Raw genomic sequence first — 19,046 nt, forward strand, 5'->3', positions numbered from 1 at the left:
AATTGTTTACTAGAATTTCATATACATTAAATTGATATATCATTAATATGTTAATATGAAATTAGGTTAGTTGAGGTTGAGGTGACTAGCAAGTAGGTTTTGCGTGCAAATAAGGGAGATCGATCTGAAAGCTTTTAAGATAAATATTAAAGTGTATATTATTATTAGAATTAATGATATAATTAATTAAATTAATGTTATTAAAAAATTTATTCAATTAGGAAGTTTGGAAGGAGGTTATTCAAAGTTGAGACCAATAAAAGATTGATAATATAGTAAATTGGAGGATCAAGCAAATAAAGAGGTTTCCTCAATATTAAGGTGAGTAATTGCATTCTAAATTTCAGTAATTAGTTTTACTTCAAAATTTATTTTTGATTTTATTGATTTTGTATTTATGCTTTACTTCAATGAGATTTTGATTATAACAACTTCTTTATATTAGTAGATAGGAAAATATGAAATTTCCTATAAGGTTATTAAATTATTGAATGTCATTAAATTATAGTAGAAGTGCATCTATATGTTAGGTTGTTGCATGATCTGTAGCTTCAAGTAGAAATCTTATAGCGTATCATTACATGAACTTTAGAAGATAATCATGTATAACTAGTTGCATAATGATTTGTCTTTGAAGTTATTAGATTAATACATGTCATTTTGATGCTAGTAAATATGCATTTATTCATGAGATGACACACGCAAACTATTTCATAAGAAAAGAATGCATGATATGAAAGAATGAAATAACTTTTATATGAATGTTTGTGTGTGCATGTTAAGATGAGTTTACCCCTTAATGGTATACATGGGACGTCAGTGTACCTGCCCACACAAAGTTTTTTTCTACTACCTCGGACAATTGTGATAGTTAGATCACTAACCGTTGTGTTCGCGGGATAATATCTGTCAGGGGCAAGTAGCCCAGAGCTTATCTCTCCAGACTATTATGATGTTTATGTTGTTAATCATTGTGCGCGGGATAATATCGGTCAGGGGCAAGTAGCCCAGAGCTTATCTCTTCAGACTATTATGATGTTTATGTTGTTAATCATTGTGTTGATGGTATCGGCCAGGAGACAGGTAAAGGCTTTCCCACTCTAGACAACTGTGATGTTTACAACATTAACCGCTATGCCGACGAGAGCTGACGGGGCTATATCGGTCAAGATTGTGATAGATTTTATTGACGGTGATCCTCACAGAGAGATGTGTATGTATAGAGTATAAAGTAAATGCATATATAAGACTTGAATGTTTCTATTTAGAAGAATCTCATTGATATATGCATTAGCATATATAAGATTTTTTATAAAAATATAAGAGATCAGCATGTAAAGTGAATTTTTTTCTTGGGATAGTATAGTTTTGAATTGTGATTATTTCTGAGTTATCCTTAGATAACTCATTATGTTGTTTTATTATTGTTTTAGATTTTGAACTTTGAAGAAGTTGAATAGCAGATGATCAAATTTGAATAGTAGATGAGAACAACGATAAAAAATGTACAAATTTCTATTTGTTAATTTTAATTGTTTTCTTAGTGGCTCTTTCATATTTTTTTTTTGAATATTTAAGTGTTAGTAATGAAACTAGAATAATCAAATTTTTTTTTCACTGTCCGACTATCCATTCTGACATTGGTTAATTTCTAGTCCCGGGACAGGTCGTGACATAAACATTGGTATGTTTATAGTTTAAACTTGACATTATGTGCTTAGGTTTCCAATTTGGCTATTAATGATTGGATTTTTGCTCACCCAAGATTTTTGGTGCCTAAGTTGTTGGTATCAAACTAAATGTTCATGTGCTTGGGTTTTATTCGGATGTTGATGCATGAAATTCATGCATTAGTGTCATGGGTTGCATATTGCAACCCAACTCCGTGTCAATATGGTAGATAATTACCCTAATATTGACACTTTTGAAGGCTTGTTGCCATATCCAGTACATAAAAAGTGTCGAGTGCCTTCTCGGAAGTTTACTAATGTTAATGACCATCTAGATCAAGGACCAAAGTAATGCAAATTGAGTAAGGTCAAGATTTTCTAATGCAATTAAAATGATGCGTGGTATACTTTCATGAAAAGTAAAATCGACAACAAATTAATCAAAAGTTACCAACCAATTTAACAACTAATTTTAATTAAATGAAAACCTACAATAGTATTTTTTAATTCCAATTAATAAAGAGATGATTGTAAATATTTGAGAATTTTTGTAAGAATTTCGAAAAAAATAAATTTAGCAAGTGAATGAATTAATTTCTTCAAAATCAAAATTTGAATGCATCCCTTTTTGATAAAAATCATGAGTATTATGGTAGCAAATAATTAATTATGTAGAAGAATTATATATGGAATGAAATATCCAAAAGGTTATGCCTCGAAGCATTATACGAAGATTGATTCTCACGAAATTAGTTAATCGCATCCGAACTCTGCTCAAAGGAATCACGAATCCAATTTGTACTCATTTATTAACCTTTCATATCCTATGTTAACTGATAAGATTGCCACAAAACTTAGCCTAGTTTAGTTCAAGATAATCCTTAAAATTCAAATTTTTATTTCATGGATATGGGCTGTAGTAGAATGGTCCACATACTAATCCAAAAACTCAAATAAGTAGCTAGTAAATTAATGCTAGAGACTTCAATAAACTGCAAGTCATGGTAAATCACAAGAAGGTAGGATCATGGAATCTTTTTTATTTGAACCACTAGTTGTAATTTATCCATACCACTAAAATTAAAATAAGTTTACTAACTACATCCTTATTCAAGTAGTGATAAGACATATATCACTTGCTTGAAATCCTTTTTCGCTTGTGGATTGATAGCAACCTATGAAATAAGTCTTCAATAATGATAGAATGGCCATAACTCGTGGCAACATAAACCTTTATTTCAATTCAGTATGTTTTAAGCAATTGTTATGAAGATAAGGTGTGTTTGAGTTGGCAGTGCGGTGCTCCATAATAGTTTTTTATGTGGAAAAACTGCATTTTGCCTATTTTTAAAAAAATTGCAGCTGCCACCGGACTTGGTTAAGTGTGGTGGTTACTAGAAAGTTGCGGCTTGAATTTTTTTAAAAAAAAAAAATTGTAATGGCCACCACAGGTTTTTCTTTAGTAGCTTCATAGCTACTTTTTCAAATAGCTGCAGCTGCCCCAAAATCTCTTAAATAAATGACTTCAATATTTTCACTTAAAACTAGAATAAACCTTGAACTATACTATTCTAGGTCAGTGCCAAACTTCTCAAGAGACTAGCCTAATGCTTAGAAAAGTACACCTTATCTTTGCCATCAACATGGGCATGATGTATATTATAAAAATAATACTTACTCTAAAGATAAACTAGCTAATTAATAGCAGATAAATAAGTTGTGCTTAGATCATTGCTTGATATGATATTTTCGCAAGTAAAAACATGAAAATTTTCATCAAACCTATGTGACGTGGACAGATTCAGTTATTATGCCAAACTACAAAAGGTAGCCTATTGCTTAGGAAAATTATTTTCTTTTATCGACCATCCTCATTAGCATGCTGTTAATTACAAAAATAATAAATAATATAAAAATAAACAACTAACCAATATAAACAACTAAGGCGTGCTTAGGTACTTAATGTGATATTTTTGACAAGAACAAGCATGAAATTTCCATCAAATCTACCTAGCTTAAATAAATCCATTTTGGTTGTTTCCAATGCTATGCTTGCTACATTAATTTAACTTTATAGAGTGAAAACAACTCATTAAGAGAATTTTCAAACTATTTTCATCATTTCATTGTTAGTTTAATATTTATGGGATCACTATTATGCAGATCATTGTTGTCCTTTGAAGAGTATGTTGTTTTTGTAATATTTGAACTTTAGTGGTAGTTAAGAATGATAAGTGTCATGAAGTTTACTTATACATGGTCCATACAAGGGCTGGTGAAGTAAGGAATTGTCAAGAAAGCCAACCAATATGTGGATAAGAGGAAGCAGTGATGGTTCCAAATAAAAGAGGACTTACATTTTTTCTCTACTTGGTTAAGGGGCGTCTAATGAGTGCAATTCTCTTACAAAAGAATGAACTCAACCAACAACCCCTCCACCTACACATTTTAAGGGGTTCAATCACTTCAACTCCCTTGGATTTCTTGGTGTCCCTCTTCTCCTCTTTTCAATTTCAACTTTTTTCTAATTTTAATGGTTTAAATGATGAAATTATTGTAATACATATCTTTTACTGAATTAGAGAATTGAAAAAAATATTGTTGTGAACTTTGCATGATGGCTTGACTTTGATGTTGAAGACTTGGTGACTTATCAAAAACCCATCTTCTTTTGGTGAGGCTCAAGTGTCTTGCATCTTTTATTTATTTGTTATAATCTCATCTATTAAACATACATCTTTTAAATAAATCCTCATTTTTCACTTTCATCAAATCCTTCAAAACCTGGACCTATTTTTTCTCGGTTTTGGCTTAAATGCCAATTTACCAACCCTACTTGAAGCCATTACACCGCTCGTATCTATCTACCAACCTTCATAACTCTTTAACACATCATTGTCTCCACACAGATCTCCCATTACTGAGCCGAAACTGCTCCCTGATCTTTTTAAAAATTCTCCAACCCTTGGAGGGCTCTTAGCCTCATCCTCATCTTTTCAGACTATCTACACAAAGACCTTGGCCTTACCCTTCACCACTTATGTAGAACAAGAAGGTTGCGATATAAATTTGATTTTTCATGACAGTATGATTTTCATCTTTTATTTATTTATTTTTGTGGTAGAAGTCTGATAAAATTGCAGAGTTTTCGTTCAGATGGAGTCATTATCTTGTAAGAAATTGGAAATTGATCATCAAAATGTATGCATAGAAAAAATCTAATGATGCATGTTTATATAAATAATACAATCATCAATATTTTGATTCAATTTTTTTTTCTTTGAAAATTTTTATGTTGTTACCATCATTATGAAAGGATGTTATTATCATCATGATTTCTGCTTAAATTTGAAAATATTTTGATTTTAGTTTATACAATCATCAATATTTTGATGCAATTTTTTTTTTCTTTAAAAATTTTTATGTTGCTACCATCATTATGAAAGGATGTGATTATGATCATGATTTCTGCTTAAATTTGAAAATATTTTGATTTGAGTTTTTTATGCAAATATGTAATAAATGTTGTTTTTTAATGGAAAGAATGTGTTGTCAACATCTTCAATTAGGGGTGGAGCAATCAAGGAAAAATTATATGTCCTATAAAAATATTATAAAAATATCATAAATAAGTGATTAAAAGTGCAACAAATGTTTCTTAAAGAATTAAATAGGTGAATTCAAGGGAAAAAGAAAGTCATTTAGGTTTCAAGTGAGTAATTATTTTTTTATATATACTAAATAGATATTTTATTAAATAAAAACTTAAATTATTGTTTCAGATACCTGCTTTTATAATTATATGCATGTTATAAGTTCAAAGAGTCATTGAAATGAATGAAATAAACTAATATAAAAAGGAAAATTATTTTTTAGTGACTTTAGAAAGAGGTACTTAAAGGAAATGAAATGTAAGGTTTTAAGTCATCTAGGATTACTCCCAGATGGTACTTGGTGGGAATACGATGTATCTTTGCACAACAAAAGAATTAGAAATTATAAATGTATACATTTCGGTGCAAAATGCTTAGGGCACATATGAGTAAAATTATTTAGGATACATTCAGATATGACAGTAATCCTGATATAACTTTTTAAAGAGGTTAAATAGCGTAAATATTTACATTGAAATGGGAAATGTTAAATTAAAAATGAAAGTTTATAATTCGATTTACCAATAAATTGCATTTTCTTGAGACATTCATGCATAACATTTGCAAATTAATTTTATGCAAAGAAAATTTGTAATTGCTCATTAACAGATGTAACTTATTCTTGAAAATTAATGGTTCCTTTCTGGAAAACATTAGATTGATATAAATTACAGACGAGAGATATTTTACAGGAGAACTACTATTGATAGATAATATATTGTGTATTGTTATTGTAGTTATTGTACTGTTTACTTATGAGTAGTGATATATTGTTGTGTTGATTTGAGATATTTTTTTACTTGAACATTATGTTGTTGTTTTTGGATGATTTGACTTTCTGTGTAGTGTACTAAGTGATGTAACTTATCGTAAAAATTAGTGATTGCATTTAAAAAAACATTAGATTTATATGATTGACAGACGAGAGATGGTTTATAATAGAAGTACTACTGCTGATAGGTATTATATTGTGAATTATGATTGTAGTTATTGTACTGTTTAGTTTGGGTAATGATATGCACTTATGTGTTGGTAGATGTTTTATTTGTAGGATATGTTGTTTCAGGAGATTTGATTTTCTGTGTAGTGTACTATGTGATTTTTTAGTGGCTTTTTTATAAATTGAAAGTTATGATGATCCGTGGATAGTAGATGAAATATTAATTGCATTGTCTGACCCTCTATTCCCTCCTTGATTTATTCTATGCCCTCAGCCGGTTTGTGACAACCACAAGTTCCTTGGATGTAGAGAGAGAGAGAGAGAGAGAGAGAGAGAACTTGCTCAAAATTGTGAGCTTGTGGCTCGGTTGGATCGACAACAATAGAATTGTGGTAATGGAGATTGGTCACGAGCTTGCTATGTGACTCTTGCCTCTCATGTGCACCAGTTTTATTACAAAACTAAAGTCATTGAGCATTTTTGTCTAGGATTCTCAGTCATTTTATGTTCTTAGGTGGCTACAAGCTTGTTGGCAGCGACGATGATCTTACTTCCTTTCCGTGTGTCTAGGGTTCTCAAGCATTCTAATTGTTTTTTAGGTGGCCACAGGCTTGCTGGCAGCAGCAATGATCTTACTTCCTTTCTGTGTATTCATAATTTCAGCCTTGATATGTACATGTAGTTCAAAAGGAGCACAATACAACATAAACTGCTTTTCCTTGTTATAACAGCTCCTTTACCTTGTTGTGGTTCTCTGATATAATTCTAGGCTCATGTTGCCTACACCTCAAGCAATTTGTGCTGAATTAGAGTTTCTCATTGGAATGTCTGCATCTTTCTAAATGATGAAATTTTCATTATGTGTATGCTGAACGCTATAATGACACCTCCTCAATATTTTTGAAAAAAAATCCATCTGATAATTGCTATTTTCGCCGATTTCAACCTAAATAATTTTATGATCTGATAATTGCTATTTTCGCCGATTTCAACCTAATTATAATAATGTCTATGTGTACAAACAATACTCAAGTTCAATTTTTATTTTCTGATACCATGTCTTTAGCATTTCTCCTTTTCCTTGATTATTGAACTGTTGGTTTTTTCTAGGTGGTGCACCCTGCTCCTGGAAGTGCTAATGGCACGTTAGTGAATGCTTTACTTAATCATTGTCAGCTTTCAGCAGTTGCTTGTGTTAACAGACAAAGTTCCTTCGAAACTGAAGATAATGACTTATTTGATAATGAGGTTAATGACTTCTATTTTGGCCATTCTTGTGAGGCGTTCAAACAAAGCAGTGAGGCTCTTGTTCGCCCAGGCATTGTACATAGATTGGACAAGGGTACCAGTGGTCTGCTTGTTGTAGCCAAGGTTTGTAAATTTCCACAGCCCAACATCAATTGAAACAATTTCACTTTGGTGCTCATAATAATTAGAGTAAATGAGCATGCAGATGTTTATATCCTACGGTACATAGGAGAGAATAGAAAAACATACAAAACCACCAGAGTAAATTTATGAGCAACACAAAGTTGGCTATTTTATTTCCAGGATAAAATATACCGGAGCTATTCAACTTCATGAAAGCAAGTCCATGTCAGGGCTAGTACATATTTGTGGTTGTAGCCTTTGTTCTTCCTTTTGCATTTTTACATTAAACTTCCCCATATATATTAATTTGAGAAAGGAAGGGCAAAAAAATTTGAGCAGTATCATGTTTGATATAGAAGAGTGACACTTGAAGTGTCGAGCTTTTTATTGTCATCATCAACCTCATGCTTACCTTATTCTTTCACTTGTTTGTTTATTCCACAACTTTTAAATTAGAAATTTCTGTCTCATATTCACCTTGGCATTCACTCTTGATCTCTCTCTCTTTTCCTCTCTCTTGACTTTTTCATTTCTATCAAGGCTCCATGATAACTAGATTGTATAACATTTTTAATATCATCTAAGCTTCAGAAATTTTCACTCCTACAAAGTTAATTTCTTTCATATTTTATTTTTTATTATAGTTTTGAATTGCAGGAGATCATAGGAACTAATCTTTATCCATTTTCCTATTCATGTTACATGGAAAATGCTTTGCATCCCGATTTAGTGCTCAAAATAAGTTTCTATGATTGTTGGATGGATGTTATGTAGTATGTTTTTGTAGTAGCTCAAACTCTTGCCCATGTAAAAATTTTCAGGAGGTCACCCATTTTGAGAGCGCTTAGCGAGAGAACTCTTTTACTTGGGTGTTCCTGATGAAATTCAAATCATTACAACAAAAGGCACCACAATATTTAAGAGGTCAGTTTCATCCTTCTTAAGAGGTTTCACGATCTCCCCACTTAAGTAGTTGAATGTTCTCATCACACTTTTAGCCCAAAATCATCCACTAGACAACTAGGATCCTATAGTTGGCCCCTACAAATTCAAGAGATAGCTCTTATAATGTGGCACTTCGTCTCATCTTTAATTCAAGAGGTGGCTCTCATGAAATAACACTTTGTTCTGTATAACACTTAATTCTCATCTTCAAATTGGTGTAATACTCCAATACCACTGTCATATCTTATGTTCAGAAGGTATATATCCCGACAACACTGGGCTTAATGAATGAATATAATCTCTCTTTGTAATCACAAAAAAAATTATTTATACAAGCAATATGGGTAATAAAAATGAACATAAAAAGATAAATTTATTTCATTAAATCAATAAATGTTATAATTATAGTCCAACAAGCGACTAAAATAATGTCAATCGAAATTAATATGAAAATAATTGATTGCAAAAACATAATTACCCAAAACCCAAAAGAAAATAATAACTGACCCATAAACTGAAAATATCAAAAATATACCATAATGTTGAATATTTTGCTATGGCGATGGTCCACCAAGTATATTTGCTCTAAGAAAATATCAAGTGAGTTTGGCTAATCAATCTCAATAAATAAATATTTTTTATTAAAGCATAATCCATAAGGTATAAGGGCGTGCAATATAACAATAAAAAAGGAACATTATATTAAATATACTAGCAGAGTAATCGAATTACAATAGTATTGCAACAATAAAGAATTTCAATGGTCCAAATAGTCTTGATTACCATTATGCTAATAAGCCATGCAAATAAGTGGTTGTAATCATTCACTTTTTTGTAGACATCTGTGTGCCATAATATCAAATAATTGCATGTCTCGTCAGTCATGTCTCTGCCTGATAATATTTGGATATTTAAGTGTGTCTATGTATATATGTATGTATGTATGTATGTGTGTGTACATATATGTGTATGTATATATATATATATATGGTATCATGGTATCAGTGCTTTTTCTTTCTAGTTGAGTTTAAAATATAAGTTTGAAAACAAACTTGTTTAGTTTGTTTGTTTTTTTAATATTTTTAAGGCCTATTAGTTTTTATTGTTCATTTATTTTTCAATAAATAATTAACAAATTACAAAAAATTAGTTTATTTGAATTTTTGCTTCGTGTTTCTAGCGTAATTTAGGTTTATTGCACGGTTACATGAAATAATTATTTAAACTTCGAAAAAAAAAATCAAAACAAATTAAAACCTTGTTTTGGCGAGAATACTTTATCTTGTTTTTGTCCATCGGATAGTTATCAACATATCCTGCATGGTGATCAAGCTCAGTTGAATACTATTGTTGATCTATTGTCTAGCTTATTTGATTACTTGTATCCTTGTCAATTGAGTGTCATTAGCAGTCTATTAAATATTTCAGCAAAAACCTCTAAAAAAAAAGTCCCTTGAGAACGTTGATAGTTATCTTAAGTCCTTATAGAAAGACTTATTGTGTCGTTTGATTGAAGCTGAAAAGTATAAAACAAATTATTCTAGAATCCTTGAACGATTGTTGGAAATTCGTAGAATTCCTAAAAATTTTCATTCCAATAGCGATAAAGAATTCAATCGAGTTAGAGAATTGTTAAAAGAATTAAAAGAGCTTCATTACAATTGATGTTTACGAAGAACCTTAGTATCTATTTGCTATTTCATTTTTTACTGAGTTTGCGAGCGATAAGGGTAAGGAGGGCTACTTGAAACCTGAAGGAGTCACTTCCAAATTTGATAGAGTTATCATACACAAAACAATATTATCTTAGTGTTGCTAATTCATCTCCATCGTTGTGTTAGCTTACTCGAGAAGGTTGTTTATAATCTAGCTCATAACATTCCTACAGACACTAAAGTTGAAAGCGAGTTGGATAAGATTACTTCTCAGATTAAGAGTTTATCATTAGGATAAACTTCTAAAGGAGCTCTTAAGACTTGAAGAAGCTATCGTTTTTTTTTATTACAATGCAGAGAAAAACAATTTCGTTTAGTGGATCTTCAAATACAATATTAGCTACTGGACCATCTGCGTCTAGTCAATCAATTTCACTAACTAGCTGTTGGCTGGATGAGTTTTTCGATAAAAATAACTCTAGAAGAGATTTCGGGATTGAAGAATTGGTGGATGTAAGACGTTCTTGCAATTTTCTTTAATGATTATTTAGATAGCCTTAATCCCGCTAAACTTTGCTTGAAAAATGTGTTTAGTAGTTCTAAGGGTTTGTTTAAACATCATAAGGAAGTCCCCTTGCATTGTCCTGACAATACTGAGATTGTCAGCCTCTGAACTTAGGAAAAAGAAAAATCATACATACATTCATTTTGATTTGGTTGTATTTGGAATCAGTTGACTTGTGCTTAAGAGAACTGGAGGCAAAGTGCTGCTTATCCTTTATGACTCTAGATTTGATACTGCCAATGATTCTATAATTAGTATTATAGAGATTGATATGAATGATAATATTGGTATCACCTATATTATCCCTGACATCACTATGACTATATCTGACTTCGAAAAATATGTTAAAGTCATGATTCCGACCAAGTGTTATGAATACTTCCAAGGTGATAACTTATTTCTTTCTATCATTTTCTTAGGGAAAACAATGACCGATATTAAAATCAGATTTAGAATCAAAATGGAACAAAACATTGATGCCTTAATCTCCAATGAAATTTAGTTTATAATTACAAAAGAAAGTAAATTCCAGAACATTGGCTGGGTTAGAATTGAATATATCTCCTCTTAGGGATGAATCTCAACCTCTAGTTCCCACAGAATATATTACATTTCAAAATCCTGATAAGAATATATCCATAAGATTCAAAAATTATAAAATTCGAAATCAGGAAGATGATGATTTAGACATGGGACTAGTAAGTATTGATCTTGATGATTATAGTGATAGTGATGATGTGATAAAATTAAATATGATGCAAGACTCTGAGGATGAGGATGAAGAAACTCCTCTATGGGATAGAGTAAATCCTTATGAAGATTATATTATGTTTCCTGAAGAGTTGGGATTAGCCGTTGATTGGAAGTCCGTATTTGAATTAGAACAACATTACAAAAAGATTAAACAGATAAATTTTAATGACGTTTTGTATGTTGGTGATATAAGAAACATAAGGATAATCAGAGGTAGTCAAAGTGAAGTACCAACACTGTTAGAAGTTGATTTGATGGATAGGTATATGGACGATTCAGTTTCTAGTATTGAAATGAAATACGCTGGACAAGATGAAGCAAGTCCATCTTATAATCCTTCTTACAATTCTAATGTTTAGCCAGTCCAATAGTACTACTCGAATAACATTCAATATAATATAGGACATCACCCAAGACGACCTGTAAACATCTATGATCGTGAAAATCAATTGCTTAGAACTTCAGAAAAGAGAAGTCCAAATAAAAAATCCTTTTTCTCTAAGAATGAAGTCCTATTGAATATCACTATGTGCTATTCACAAATGTATGATAATTACTTGGAACAATGGACAATACAGATGACTAGAGTATCAACAGAAACACCACGATAGTGTTGAGAATGGTGATGAAATGATTCATAGAGGTTAAAACTATTTAGGCGATGTTTCTAGTGCAATATGAGAATCTTACAAAAGGAAGTTTCGAGATGAAGCTGCCAGATTAGCTTAGTCAAGGTAACAATTTCCTTGAACTTTGCTTACTTGATCCATCGTATATTAATTGTGAAAGATACCAATTCTAGACGGATCATTAGGCAACAAAATGGAATGCGTGACCTTGTGCAAATGCTGATCCGAAACTGGAAATACATTAAAAACTTTGCAAACAACTTCATAGTCTTAGCCTCTATCTCTGAAAATTATCACTTGAGCGAACTTGGTGTGTGGTTGTTTTCAAAATTGTCTGGAGAATTAGGGAAGGAAATACATCAAACATGGGTTAATCAAAACATTATCTCGCAATTTGATAATATAGGTGTGCGAGTCCAATTTCTGTTTGAAAAACTTAAAGAAAATGCATTTATATATCTATTCAGAAGCAATTGAAGAATCAGAATTATAGAATCTGTTCCCAAATCTATACGATGCAACATTATGGATTTAGTAAGTATGTGATGACAGTCAAACCTGAAAAGAAACATTTTAACAAGTCTCCTAGGAAAACTTACTTAGGAAATCTTATGCCAAGAAACCATATTTGAACAAAAATAGACACGTTCGAAGATATAATCCTAGAAATATATATCCTCATAAGATATCTTGTTTTGTCTGTCAAGAAGAATGACACTTAGCTACAACTTTCTCAAAAGAAAATCTTTATAGCGAAAATGTCATACTTGTAGATTGTGTCAACACTGATATAAAAGACTTCGACTCTTAAATTTCAGATACATCTTCTATCTATAGTATAGTCTCACATGAAACCTTTGAAGAAAAGGAAGCTGCAGACTACCAGTTCATCAATGATATTCTGGATGACCTAACACTCTAAGATTCCTTGGATATGTTGGATTATCAATTCATAAATATAGGCTACATGCAAGATTGGATGAGAGGTCTTAGTGAAGACAAGACAAAATGTGACTACTGTCAATGATATCCTTTAATTGATAAAATGTTTAAATGTAAGCTTTATCATGTTCAAGCATGTTACAAGTGTGTCCATGAAAAATATGTTGTTCCATATCCTAAGCTTTTGTCTCAATTCAATTCCAAACATCCACTCCTTGAACAAAGGGTTAGGATACTTGAACATGTTAATTTCATCGAAGGAAAATTGAAAAATATCACTGCTTATGATAATGATAACGGTTTTGCATGATAAAAACCTTATCAACATTTTTGAAGAATTTCAATACTGGTAAAACAATTTTGCATGACAAAAAATTTATCAGTACCTTTGAGCTTGAGCTTGTGCTCAATAGCATTGAGTTAGGAGCAGGTATAGAAAGATTGCCCATCAAATGCAATCATGAAAAAATTCATCAAATAACGGTTCTAGCTAAACTTAGTATTCATGGTTATGAATTCACTCTCCCTGCATTCATTGATACAGGTGCGACTACTAATTCACTTTCTATTGATTTAGTACCAGCTACCTATTTTACTTTGAGGGATAAGCCTCGGTGTACGTCTCAATTCGATGGTTTCATACTCACTCTCACTCATAGTATCAGAAATTGTCATCTTTTTCTTCAGACCCATTTTCAAAAATGGTTTAAATCCTAAGTATTGAAGAAATATGGATTCGTCCAGTAAGCCCTCACTCTGAATTTGATATCAAACTTATCCTAAGACTCAATTTATTCTTAAAATCTAATGAAGGTTTGATGTTTACTTCTGATTACCTTACCATCTTTAGCCATTTAGCTATCGTTCCTATCATTTTCAATTACGCCTATACAGAATACTCGGTTGCATGTCGAGAAGAATTTGAAATTGAAAGCATTTCTGAAAAGCCGCAGTGTAAAAGACAATGCAAATGCAAAACTCCTGGTGCATGTTCCTTAAACAAACAATCTGATATTCTAGAACTAGAATATAACCATTTTGATTACAATTTCAATCTGTGCATTACTGCTTTTCAAATGTGTTTTATCCTAATGATGATTTAGTTTATTTTGATGTATTCTATCCTGATGATAATTACTGGAATATTAATGATGTATATAACTTGCAGAATTATGTCTCTTCTTTACAACTTAAATGATTAGTTTCTCAAAATGATATCGATGCGTTTGTTTCAAGGTTAGAAAAGATAGTGATCATAAGCAAGAACCCTATGCAGTACTAGAATAAAGATAGAATCTTTCGTGAACTGAAAATTATGAACCATGATATCAATATTAAGGGAGGAGATGTAAATTATAATAATTGAGAAATTGAGGAATGCAAGACGCACATTAGTCAACTGTTGAAATTATGTGTAATTCGTAAATCCAAATCTAGGCATAAAAGTTCTATTATGATTGCGTTGAAAGAAAAAAGGAGGGGTTTATCCTGTATGATTTTCAACTATAGAAGATTGAATGATAATACTGAATTTGATGGTTATAAAATCCCTTTTAAGGACCAGTTGTTGAACAAAATTCAAAATGCTTTGTGGTTTAGTGAGTTTGATTTGAAATATGGATTTTGGCAAATTAGGATGCAACTTGATTCTATTGAATGACTGCCTTCACCTGCCCTGAAGGTCATTATGAATGGTTAGTTATGCTTTTTGGATTGAAAAAATGCGCCTCGAGTTTTTCAGAGAAAAATAGACGATGTTTTTCGAAAAATATCTGATTTCACGTGTGTATACATTGATGATATCCTAATATTTTCACACGAAGGATGAACATTTTTCACACTTGTACACTGCCTTTACTCTATTTGAATCACATGGTCTGATCATTTCAAAGAAGAAAATGATGCTCTCTTCCCAACACATTGAATTTCTAGGATCTGAGATAGGAAAAGGAAAATAAAGCTGCAACCACATATCCAAAAAGATGTTAGAAATGCCTGTTATATTGGAAGATTTGAAACCATTGAGATCATTTCTAGGATTGCTGAACTACTAAACCCTACATTAAAGATCTATTCAAAACTATTATATAACAATACTTCTTTAAAGGGTACAAGAAAATTTAGTCACGAGAAGATCTTGTTAGTTCAGAAAATCAAAAGTTTGGTTACAGATTTACCTGAGTTATCTTTGTCTTTGGATACTGATTTCATTATTATCGAATCTGTTGGTTGTGAAAATGGATTGAGGTACACTTATCAAAAAACCAAATAAGTACAGTGGCAAAAATGAAGAAAGTATCTCCAGATATGCTTCTGGTCTTTATGAAAAATATGTTATTTAACCTCTTTTGATTTTGCACTTCTTGCCATTATATATAATCTTGAAGCCTTTGACTTGTTTATCTGTGATAAGAAAGAAATCATAATCAAGACTGAATGCGAAGCTATTATTAAGTATGGTAAACAATTGAAAGAATCCAAGAACACCCTTAGTTCTAAACGATGGTTTGATCATATCACCAATAGAGATATTAACATTTCTTGGGAGCATATAAAAGAAAAATATAGTTTTCTTGCAGTTCAATTATCTAGACAGTTTGGTTTGAATAAGTTTACTGTCCTGTTTGCTATTGTAGATTTTCCTGATGATGTTTGACTTGTAGGAACTGAGATCAGTTCAAATTATAAAGGAAAATTATTTATTGATAGATTACTAATGAAGCGTTCACAGAGTTACATGAAATTTGGTGATCTCTACAAATTGCCTAAGTTCGAAGATATTGGAGCCTACTACAAGCTTGATCTATCACTTGACGAAGTTCAGAAATGCATCATCGACAACATTGGAATTATGACTGTTGATGGTATGATGAATGACAAAGAACCGATCTTCGATGCTTTTACCAACTACTTCTTCACGACGAGCAAGAAACTGAGGTAAGAAACTCATCTGCTACATTGTCTTCACTCCACATCAACCTGTCATCTATTCAACTTGGAAAGAAGTCAAGGAGAGCATTAACGCTTCTGAAGGAAAATCTACTTGGAAATGATTTTACAATTTTCGTGAAACCTGTAACGAAATAAGAGCAAGTATTGGACCAATCTTCTTTGTTTCCCCGTCTCTAGTTAATGACAGATTCATCCAACAATGGGAGACTAGAGCAGTGGAAATAGAAGAATGTAACAATCATATTCTTTTTCGACGAGATCATGCCATGGATTACATACTGGAGATCGATATAAAAGCTTGTAAAGGAAAGAAAATTAAGAATGAAAGAAATGATCCCATATATGCGATCTATGAAGGTTATCATCCGAAAGATTTGAGATTCAAGATTTTCTAGAAACCTAATGAAGAAAGATTCGTCGAGTTCAAGAAGATACAAGAATTTCTGAAGATGTTGGATGCAGATCGAAACAATATTTCTGGTTTTTATTCCATTAAGGAAGGTTTTTACAACATTTACCAGGATATGGTAAATGTCCTTGCCAGCTTAAATGTTGTATCTTTAAAGCTTTCGTGCATATGAGACAGTTCTCATAAGCAGACTATAGAGACTTAAAGATTGATATTTCAATGCTTATGAGTTATAGAGTTACTGGAGGAATATGGTTTGATGTCATATCACAAGCAAGAATGTTTGGAAGAAAATTGGAATCTGCTATAGCACATGCCTTAACTTATTCGTATTCATGTGTTCATCTCAGAATTGATTCTAGTCCACTCGAATGCTATAGTGAATTGTTTGAACCTGCCCAACATCTTTTGAAAATCACTAGCCAAGGTTCAAGTTTTGATTATCAATTGTTTAGATGACTGAAGTACAATTATGAGCCACAATTGTCACGTAGGCCGTAATGGTAAGCTCAGACGACATACGTAGGCTGAGGGGTTTGAGTTGGGAGTTGCACTAGCTTTAAACCACGTAGGGCGTAGTGGTGAGCTGTGATAACATATGTAGGCTATGGGGGCCGGAGTCAGGAGTTGCACGAGCTGTGAATCACGTGGATTGTAGTTAGTTACGTAGGTTGTAGTGATGAGCTGTGATGACGTCCATAGGCCGTGGGGGTCAGAGTTGGGAGCTGCATGAGCCGTGGACCACATAGGCCATAGTTGGTTACGTAGGTCTTAATTGTGAGCTGATGACGTTCGTAGGCCGTATAGGCTAGAGTTGAGCTACATAAGCTGTGGACCACTTAGGCCACAGTTGGTCATATTGGCCTTCGCAGGCCGCAGAGACTGGAGTCGGGAAATACAAGAGCTGTGAATCATGATCCGCAGGCCGCAGGGACTGGAGTCGGGAAATACAAGAGCTGTGAATCATGTAGGTTATAATTGGTCACGTAAGCTATAGTGGTGAGCTGTGATGACGCTTGTAGGTTGCGGGGGCCAGAGTCTGGAGCTGCACGAACTTGTACCAGATAGGCTGTTATTGATTACGTTGACTGTAGTGGTGAGCTGAGATGACGTCTGTAAACCTTAGGGGTTGGAGTCGGGAGCTGCATGAGTTGCGAACCTCATAGGTTGTAGTTGGTTGTGTAGGTCATAATGATGAGTTAAGATGACATCCGTAGGTCATAGGGTCGGTCATAAGCTGCATGAGCTATTGACTACGGGCCACAGTTGAAAGCGATGATGGTAGTTGGCCATGTGGGCCGCAAATGGTTGCTTTAGGAGTGTTGCTTAACCACATAGGTCATAGTAAGAAGCTACAGGTGATGTGAGCCACATAGATTCTAGTTGGTCACATGTGACGTAGTGGTGAGTTGCGATGACTGATACAACAAAAATATATGCATTTTTAGATCCATATTTTATACTCATTTTTTATGATATAGCATTTTAATGGAAGATATTTTTATGTTTTATTACAGGTGGTTGATTTTTAAGACTTGAAGCAAAAAAGAAGCAAAAAGGATGGAATTTGGAGTCAAAATGACGTTTTTGAAGAAATACTCAGCGCCGACGGCGCAGATTTACAAAACAGATGGTGGATTTTACTAAGCGCTGACGACACCAAAAGTAGCGCCAACGGCGCCAGAAGCAGCGTCGACGACACCGTTTGACAGAGAGCGGCGAATTAAAAGAGCGGCGAATTAATTATGGACCGCCAATGTCGATTCAGACCCTGTTTCTAGAAGATTCGATGAATTTGGACGTTTTTTGAAGAGTTTTTGGAAGCACCTATTGGAGAACTGACTCTAGGCTATATTTAAGGCCGAAATTGATCAGAAAAGGGGCTCCTCATTCCTCCTTGTTCGTAATCGCCACACCTCGTCTCCATACACTTTTTCCATCTTCATTCCACCATCATTCAGGAGTCTATCAGTTATTTTTCTTTAAGAGTTTAGAATTTTTGTGGTGAGATTAAGTGTGAACTCTTCTCTGAGAGTGTTGGAGAAGGAGAAAAGTGAGATTTCTTTTTCCTATATTTCTTAGGTGAGCTGTGATGATGTCCATAGGCTGCGGGGGTTGGAGTTGGGGGCTGCATGAGCCGTGGATCACATAGGCCATAGTTGGTTACGTAGGTCGTAATTGTGAGCTGATGACGTCCGTAGGCCGTATAGGCTAGAGTTGAGCTACATGAGCTGTGGACCAGTTAGGCCATAGTTGGTCATATTGGCCTTTGTAGTGAGTTGCGATGACGTCCGCAGGCTACAGAGACCGGAGTCGAGAACTACAAGAGCTGTGCATTGAATTGTTAAAATGTGTTGTGAAACATATGATCCGAGAAATGAAGTATGAGTTATATAAAAGAGTGAGGATCACATTTGATTCCATGAAGGAGAATTTCGTTCATGAAATTAAGTACAAATAAATAGAGAAATATACATTGTTGGGTGTAGAATTAGAGATTTTAGGGCGACAGACTAAAATCCCCAATTTGGTCTTAGTGTTTAAAAACTAAAGCGAAAGTTA

At 32.9% G+C, this 19,046-nt stretch overlaps 1 protein-coding gene across 4 annotated transcripts in view; it reads left to right on the forward strand.

Annotated features, from left to right (window-relative positions):
* Positions 1–19,046, forward strand: part of LOC110023187 (RNA pseudouridine synthase 2, chloroplastic-like) — a 46,831-nt gene that overhangs the window by 8,482 nt on the left and 19,303 nt on the right. For all 4 annotated transcript variants that reach the window (XR_002293863.1, XM_020722464.1, XM_020722465.1 and 1 more), the window contains exon 3: positions 7,374–7,634. Coding sequence is in view for 3 of the 4 variants with exons in the window: in XM_020722464.1 (XP_020578123.1) it covers positions 7,374–7,634 (261 nt within the window). In the remaining variant the exon portion in view is untranslated. The remainder of the gene's footprint in view (positions 1–7,373; positions 7,635–19,046) is intronic.

The sequence above is a fragment of the Phalaenopsis equestris genome, unplaced genomic scaffold, assembly GCF_001263595.1.
Source record: "Phalaenopsis equestris unplaced genomic scaffold, ASM126359v1 Scaffold000222, whole genome shotgun sequence".
NCBI classification, from domain to species: Eukaryota; Viridiplantae; Streptophyta; class Magnoliopsida; order Asparagales; family Orchidaceae; genus Phalaenopsis; species Phalaenopsis equestris.